Source organism: Nannospalax galili, unplaced genomic scaffold (genome assembly GCF_000622305.1).
Source record: "Nannospalax galili isolate Female #2095 unplaced genomic scaffold, S.galili_v1.0 scaffold668, whole genome shotgun sequence".
Lineage (NCBI taxonomy): Eukaryota > Metazoa > Chordata > Mammalia > Rodentia > Spalacidae > Nannospalax > Nannospalax galili.
This window is the reverse complement of record NW_008358090.1, coordinates 1,350,643-1,359,374: the sequence shown is the minus strand read 5'-3', so window position 1 is coordinate 1,359,374 and position 8,732 is coordinate 1,350,643. Positions and strand designations below refer to the sequence as shown.

The window sequence follows — 8,732 nt, the reverse complement described above, 5'->3', positions numbered from 1 at the left end:
AAAAAAAAAAAAAAAAGATTTTAGGTGCATAGTACTTGAGACCAGAAAAGGGCATTGGATCCTGTAGAACTGGACTTACAGCCAGTTGTGAGCCTCCCTTATGGGTGCTGTGAACTGAATGGGGGTTCTCTGGAAGAGCAGCAAGTGCTCCTAAACCCTGGGAGACATCTCTTCCAGCCCCCATATCCTACCCTTCACCTGTGAACCCTTCTGTAGATGACACCCTGAACACTTAAACATTGTTCATGCTCCCCCCCCCTTAAAAAATATAATTAGCTGGGGGCTGGAGAGATGGCTCAGCAGTTATGAACACTGGCTGTTCTTGCAGAAGACTCGGGTTGGAATCCCAGCACCCACATGGCAGCTAACTGTCCATAACTCCAGTTCCAGGGGATCGGACAGACAGCCTCTTCTGTCCTCCGTGGGCTTTGCACAACACGGGTGCACTTACCTACATGCAGGCAATACACACATACATATAAAAATAATAAATATTTTTTAAATATATATGTAATTTGCTATAGAGACATTTAAGAAATCACTGGTTTAGGGTTGCCTGGGTTTTGATACTGGTTTAACTTTCCAAGCCTGCTAAGCTGAACCTACATTATTATCCACCTACATATTATCAAAGCTAGCATGTAAAAGGGACATACTGCAAGAGTACATGCAATAACAAATGTTACCCTATTAGTTTTAAATTGTCAAAACTAAGAACCAGGATAAATGGGTGAAATATGTAATTCTTCCTGGTAAACAAGTTACAATGCAAGCTTGTTGTTGCTGTTTTAGCACTTTGCTTTAGGTGTTTGTTTCCCAGTAACTCAAAACCTGTAAACTTCTTAAGTAGAACACTGCATACAATAGGGCACCACTGTATGATGACTGGGACATAAACTTGGGAAAGAAAAAAAGACCCTTATGCATATAACTAGGACAGATTTGATGCTTGAAACTGGTCAAAACCAAATGAAAAAAAAACTTGATTTTTTTTTTTAATGTGTACAAGTGCATTGCCTGCATGTATGTGAGTGCACCTCTGTCGTGCAATGCCTCCGAGGTCAGAAGAGGGCTTTGGATTTCCCTGGAACTGGAGTTAAGGACATTAGTAGCTGCCATGTGGGTGCTGGGAATTGAACCCAGGTCCTCTGCAAGAGCAGTCAATGCTGTCAACTGCTGAGCCATCTCTCCAGCCCCTAAAGATGTATTTTTAAAAATTTCTTTTAAGGCGCCTCCAAGATATGAGTGAATGCTAGAGAGACCGTGGGAAGTCCAAAGGGCCGCGCCTCGCGTGGCTCAGCTTTATTTCATACCTGTGATATCTTTTAGGTGGTTCATCAGAGGAAAATCGTGGCACCCCTTAACCAGCGTGGGCCGCCCTTAAACTTCAAGGAAGCAGAAACTTGCCAAGGAGAGAGCTAGACTTTCCAAGCTACCTGATCTTAAAGATGCTGAAGCTGTTCAGAAATTCTTTCTTGAAGAAATACAGCTTGGTGAGGAGTTAGCTCAAGGTGAATATGAGAAAGTTGTAGACCCCCTGACGAATGGCAGTTGCTGTGTGTGGACAGCCTCAGCAGCTGTTGCCAAATATTACAGCAGACTCTTCCACCACCAGTGTTCCAGCTGCATCTGACCAAGCTTCCAACCATCAGAGAATTTTAAGTGCTCAGAGCTTGGCTGAAGATGATATGGAATGACCCAGTTAGCAACATGATAAAATCTGTTTAAATGATTTTAAAAATTCTTAACATAAGCTGGGCGTGGTGGCGCACGCCTGTAGTCCCAGCACTTGGGAGGCAGAGGCAGGCGATCTCTGTGAGTTTAAGGCCAGCCTGGTCTACATAGTGAGTTCCAGGACAGTTGGGGCTACAGGAAAACCCTGTCTCAAAAAGACACACACACACACACACACAAATTCTTAACTTGGAGGTTGAGCAGCTCAGGGGAAATAAGGGCAAATATGCTTGTTATGGACTGTCCTACACTGAAATCTACCAAAGTGAATGTTTACTTTGAGTAGATCCATTGTTTTTTTCCCCAGTGAAAGTGTTATTTTGATAGAGCTTTTCATTTTATAAATACAGAGTTACCAAAAAAAAATTTCTTTTATGTGTAAGTATCTGCCTGTATGTAAGTACACTCATTTCCATATAGCTGGTTATGAGCCACCATGTAGGTTGCTCAGAACTGAACCTGGGTCTTCTTCAGAAACAGCAAGTGTTCTTAACCACTGAGCCATCTCTGCACAGAATGCACATACATACAGGCAAAATATTCACACGAGTCCTTAAAAAAGATTTTTAAAACTGTGCATATTGGGGTATGTGTGTGCATGTAAGTGCAGGTGGCCTGTGGAGGCCAGAGGGCATCAGATGCTCTGGTGCTGATGTTACAGGTGTTTGTGAACCAGGCACTATGGGTGTTGGAAACTAACCTGAATTCCTCTGCAAGAGCAGCAAGCACATTTAATCCAAACCATCTCTTCATGAAAAATTTAATAAAATGACATAATTCTTGATATCTATTGAATAGTAGTTGGTTTGATGCTGAAAATTGGAAGCTGAATTAGAATATTTTATCCTACTAAAAGGCCCTAAAATGTAAGATAGGCAAACACATTTCAAAGTTTTCAAAATCACTAAGTCCCTAATACTTGCCAAAGTCCCCAGGATCCCTATAATGTCCCTTTCATTTCTTCATGAGTTGGTCTTCAGAAAAGCACTTTATAGTTATGCTTAAGGCAAGACGAATTACTAATGATAGCCTAGATGTTAGGAATTAGGAATAGAATGCTAGTCCAGAAGGAGCTAACATAAAAACAATGACATTCCACATCAAAAGAACCAGTGTTATTTCTGAACTAGGAGACTTGAATTTCTTGTCTTCACTCTAACACAGGTAGAGTCACTGTCTGGCCTCTGGAGATGTATGTTATGACATCTTTCAGTGTATGCCTAGAGCTGGCACAGCTGCTATTAATAGACAATGTACTGCCAATGCCCAACCTGGTTCATGGAACACACATTTCCAACTGTATGTAGACCAGCAAGATGGTGTTTCAGGTAACACATCAGCTTTTTTTTTTTTTTTTTTTGAGGCCTTGTTTTTATCTGAAGCCCCAGTCCAGCAGTCAAAGAATGATGTACAACCCCACTAATCCCATATAATATATATGAGGATATGAGTTTGCTTGCTGAACACATGAAAACAGCCAACCTGTCCTTTCTCTACTGGACTTCAATCTTAAAAAACTGCTAGGCAGCTTACCTACTCAGAACAAGGCTTGTTACTGGGTCACTGGGACATCTCAAAGCCAAATTGGAAGAGGTTGAGTTCTCTCATACCATCTGTCCTAAAGAATATACTTACAGAAATCTTAAACTATTAATAATAGTTTATAGCATTTCCCTCATTCTTTCTGTTCAAAGCTTTGAGAAGATAAACTTGTGCATCTCTATATTGGGGGCTAGGAGTGGAGGACTAAACTTTTATTAATGAAAAAACCATAAGGATCAGATTTCAGGCATTGCCCCTGCCCCTCAACCCTCAGCCCCAAGATTGACTGCTGAGGAACACATACAAATACACACAGACTATGAGTACATGGTTACTAAGTTTAATTCAAATGTCATACCCAATTCTGCCTCATAAAAATAACAAAAGATTCCTATCAAAATTGCATTGTGATGTAAAGACAGGTTTCTTGTTCTGATACAGCTCTAGAAAAATGTTGGCACCAAATGCACTTAAAAAATTTTAAGGCTTAATAAAAATGAGACTAATAATTTCTCAATGTAGCTTGGAGGGCGAGAACAACATGTGTCCGCATACAGGCAGTCCCTAATGCAAACAGCACCTTCCAAATGCAGGTGATAACCATGTGCCACTGGACCCAGTTGGGCAATATCCCATTTGCTCCTTATAGGAAAGGAGATTGCTCAGGCCTTGAGCCCAGCCTTGAGAAAGAAAAGAGAAAATGGGGAGATGGGGAGTTGAGTAAACCAACTGCTGATGGGGATAGAGCTGGGAGCTTTCCTCTCACTGGGCTAACCCCAGGGACACCAGAGTGAGGTCAGATTTCTTCTCGACAATCCAATTTGGAATTCACAAATAATTTCCTACTTAAGTTAGAAAAGGTGATTCATTTCTAGCACTGTAGTATTTCCTTATAAGCTAAACAAGTTAGTGTCTGGGTTAAATAAACATCATTTATGACATTTAAGAAAATGGAATAAATGCTCTGAATTCCAAACAACATTCTCATTAATGACTTTGAACCACAACACATTTGAGTTCTTGCAGAATCACATGGAATAGAGTTTCTTGGCTCCAGTTTGCAGGCCAACTAAAGGGAGAAAACTCTGGTTGTCAAAGCCATGTACAGACCGCTCATGGACCAAGTATAGGAAACAGAGCTTGGCAAGTGGCTTTTGCAGGCACTTAAAGCATCCAGGTCAGTGTGAATGAGACTGTAGAGTTGTTGCTTTTCCAGAATTTAGTGAGGACATTACTGACAACTGCTATGAACTTTGTAGGCACTCAAAGCAAAAGTGGCATCACTCAGAACCTCTTCTCACAGATGCCCATCAGAAAGGAAGCAGGGAACTAAAGCTGGAACCCTGTGGGGAAGAGCAGGAGGGACCTCTGACAGATGAAGTAAGGTAACTATGCCAGCCCAGTATCACTGTTGTCAAATGACAGTTGTGACTTTAGGCCTAAGGAACAATGTTTATGAACATGATAGAGAGATCTAAAGCTTTTTAAAGGTGACCAAGACAGCTCTTCTGAGTTTGGTGTACCTGAAACTTAAGAATAGCTTTTCAGATGTTGGTAAAGAAACCAACCTAACACCTGAAGGTCCTTTAGCAGCTCTTCCCACCAACTACAGGAACAAAGCAAGAAAAAAAACAAATACACACAGCACCAGGACACAGCTGAGGTTTTAGGACCTGTATAAGCCAGGGGCCTCATGTATAGGAAGAGCCATAGATGGGAAACTCGGCATCACTGGTGAGGAACAAAGATCTATACTTAAGGCTAATGAGAGCAAGAGAAGGAACAATCCACAAGCAAACCTGGCACGTCAAGAACCAAGTCAGCTCCTACAGAGGAAGACAGTCTACTACTTGAGACCTGGCTATGGTTTTAGATGCATGAACAGGACAACTCAAGAGGATCAGGGTATAAAACCTTCCACACAGGACAAGATTGAGGATAACTGTTTGGTTCCTCTTGACTGCTACCAAAAAGAGCAATCAGGATGTTTCAAAAGTGTAGGACATGACATACTGAGGGGAAAAAGGAAAAGGAGATACTGGATTTCAGAGGTACTCTCAGAAGTGGAAGCCATTTTGGTGATAAGCACATCCTGAAAGAGAGGGCTTAATGTAGACACTACCCCATCTTAAGAATTTTTTGCTTATGTGTTCCTCCACCATCCCACAAGGGACAGGTATTCTGGGTTTTTTTTTTTTTTTTTTCCAACTGTTCCTACATGCCCAATCAGTCAGCAGACTGCTAATACAAGGATGAGGTAGTTCCCACCAATCCTCCTGCTACTGGGCACCATTTCTCCTGCCCTCCCCCTTCTTATAGTTTTGCTCCAGATAGAGAACTGGAGAATGGACACCATTCTCACTTTATTCCCACAGATATATTTGACAGTCTGGAAGGCACAAGTCCTCTGTGCAGTTCTCTCCATAGCAATAAAGCCTACGAGCAGCCAGCCCCAGTTGTGACAAACCCTCACCCACCCTGACTCACATGGGTTAAAGGAAATGCTAACATTCAATACCCTATCTCTGAGTGTCTGGTCTGGCTATAGGCAAAGCAGGAGCTTCTCAATAGAAGGAGATGCTGGATTTGCCTCCTGGTGGGTTTAGGACCTTGTTATGGGAACGAGGCCGAGGGCCCAGCCTAGGCTCATGGCTGTCAACTGTGGGTGTGGGCTCCGGCATCTTGGCATGATTCACTTCTCTTGGGCTGTCCTTCTTACCCGGCTCTTCTCGGGGCATGGAGCTTGTTGCAGCTGTGGGACAAAGTCAACACAATATCCATTAGAGGCAGACGCTACACTCACTGTCAGGCAAGCTGCAGTGTCACATAGTAGTTGGTAAAAATTTCACAAGGAGACAGGAAAGGAGAAGAGGTAAGGTCAGGCTTTTTTATACCAAAACTATTCAGTATGAGTGGTAGGTATAGTTATAGATTCAAGCACAAAGTTGGTCCGACTGCTATAAACACTTCATATCATCCTAAATGTTTTTCTTTCTATTGCTTGTGCACTCCATTCATTTCTTCTGCCTTAAGTATAAGTAAGTACTCTGAGTAAATTTGAAAAGGAGTGTGCTTATACCTTACCTGGGGGCCTAAGCCACAATTCCTGTCACTATTGCTCAGGGTATTTTTAATCAATCAATTTTTAAGGTATCTTAGTGATCAGTTGCATGAAATAGTGACTAGTCAGCTCACAGAACATGTGACTCCAACCCTGAACTTCAGCCTAAAGCCAAAGCAGCTGGCACTTGGGTGGATGAGTCAAGATGCTCCAGTTCTCTTTGCTACAAAGAGGCATCACATCTACTCCTCTACCCCCATGATCTTCTGAGTTCTACCACCACCTGCCTTGGTCTGGAACTCATGAAAAGTTGTGGATCCCTGTCCTTCACACTGATGTAATGAGCTTCTAAGAGCTTAGAAAATCTAAAAGTTTTATTAGAAGTAACTATGCTCATATCCCTAGCTTTCTTCAAACACAAAATTCTCTCAGTAATACACTCTCCTGTGCTTGTTTTGGTCACATGGCTTGGAAGGTACAGAGAAATGCTGCCATTGTTTGCCATCTACATCTGCAACTCTTTCAGAGGGAAGTCACACAGAAGGTCCAGGTAATAAGCTCACCTTTCAGGACAGATTTAGAGCCTTCGCCTTCACACAGTAAAATGTGATCCTGCAACAAGATAAGCCATCAAGTTAGTCTTAATCCAAGGAGACAATCTTAATTTTGAGACAGGGTCTCACTAAGTTGTCAAAGACTAGGTTTGAACTCACTCACTGGAGCAGGCAGGCATTGAACTTATGAGCCTCTTGCTTTAGTTTTCTGAATAGGCATGATTACAGGCTTGCAGTACCAAACCTGCTTGATTTTTAATTTTTTTTTTTTTTTTTTTTTTTTTTGAAGCAGGGTCTCCCTGTAGCCCCAGTTGTCCTGGAACTCACTATGTAGACCAGGCTGGCCTTGAACTCACAGAGATCTGCCTGCCTCTGCCTCCTCAGTGCTGGGACTACAGGCGTGCGCCACCACACCTGGTTCCTGATTTTTAATTTTTAAAATGCCTATACTAAGGACAATTTTAAGTAGAAGGTTAGAGTGTTGCTCAACAATTAAGTCCTTGCCTAGCATGCAAGAGTCTCTCTGGGTTTGAGCTCGAGTACCATGAAACAAAGAAAAACAGTAGACTTGTGACTGATGCACATGTAACTTGCTGGATTGCTATAGTAACATCAGCTCACTGCCATCTTTGTCTCAACCACACCTTCTCATTCAGTCCCTCTTCAGGATTATCCTGAAATAAATCCCAGCTACCTTATTTCTTCATATATATAGCCCAAGATATGGCTTTTTAAAAAGCAACTACACCAGGCTCAAAACCTCAAAAATTAATGATTTCTTAAAAGATCAAAGTTAAGGGGCTGGAGAGTTGGCTCAGCAGTAAAGAGCATTGGCTGCTCTTGTAGAGGATCTGGGTTCAGTTCCCAGCACCCACATGGCAGCTAACAACAACCTGTAACTCCAGTTCCAGGGAATCCAACATCCTCTTCTGGATCCCGCATGCATTGCATGACACACATGCACCTACAAACATGTAGGTGCAACATTCATACACATAAAATAATAAACAGAATAAAAAAATTTTAACTCAAAGTTAAATTTTACAACACTAGCATGTTTTCAAGCTTAATCAGAGTATATATCAGAACTTCTTGTTTGGGCAATGTAACATCTGAATATGTAGCTAAAGTACATTTGGTTTATCCACTCATCTGCTCATGAACAGTCAGATTATTTTCATCTTTCGCTACATGAATAATACTGCTATGAAAAAGGTATAAAACTTTAAGTCTTTCGGGTACACACTGAATTGCTGGGTTATACAGTAGTTCTTTCTTTAATTTTTTTTTTCTTTTTTCTTCCTTTTATTTTTTTTGTCTTTCTGAGACAGGGTCTCCTTGTAGCCCCAGCTGTCCTGGAACTATGTAGACCAGGTTGGCCTCGAACTCACAAAGATCCGCCTGTCTCTGCCTCCCAAGTGCTGGGATTAAAGACATGCGCCACCACGCCCGGTCGATTTATTTATTTATTTACTTATTTATTTGTATTTTTGAGACAGGGTCTCCCTGTAGCTCCAGCTGTCCTGGAACTCACTAAATAGACCAGGTTGGCCTTGAACTTACAGAGATCCGCCTGCCTCTGCCTTCCGAGTGCTGGGATTAAAGGCCTGCGCCACCACGCCCGGCTATTTTTATGGGGCTTTTGGCTACTCTAACATTCCCCCTCTGAAGAGGTATCCCTAAAATCTTTTAAGGATTAGATACAAGCTCTCAAATACTTTCGACATTTTTGGCCTTTGGAAAGAGCATGTCGCTAACAGGCCCAAGGACATTTTGACTTTTAGCGAAGAAACTGGCTACATTTCTTTGGGGTCTTTTTACCCTAACTGCCTAGCCAATTC

General features: G+C 41.9%; 1 protein-coding gene and 1 non-coding gene across 2 annotated transcripts in view; one reads left to right on the top strand and one right to left on the bottom strand.

The window, feature by feature from the left end:
* The first annotated feature begins 1,202 nt into the window (after positions 1–1,202).
* On the top strand, positions 1,203–1,324 carry LOC115068129. Its single transcript, XR_003847507.1, has one exon. It is a non-coding gene; the product is annotated as a small nucleolar RNA SNORA14 (small nucleolar RNA).
* Positions 1,325–3,600: 2,276 nt separating this feature from the next.
* Positions 3,601–8,732, bottom strand: part of Jpt2 (Jupiter microtubule associated homolog 2) — a 23,542-nt gene continuing 18,410 nt past the window's right edge. Inside the window, exons 4-5 of the mRNA XM_008856190.3 lie at positions 6,901–6,949; positions 3,601–6,028 (exon numbers count right to left, since the gene is read on the bottom strand). Of these exons, the coding sequence (XP_008854412.1) occupies positions 5,841–6,028; positions 6,901–6,949 (237 nt within the window). The 3' untranslated portion in view covers positions 3,601–5,840. The remainder of the gene's footprint in view (positions 6,029–6,900; positions 6,950–8,732) is intronic.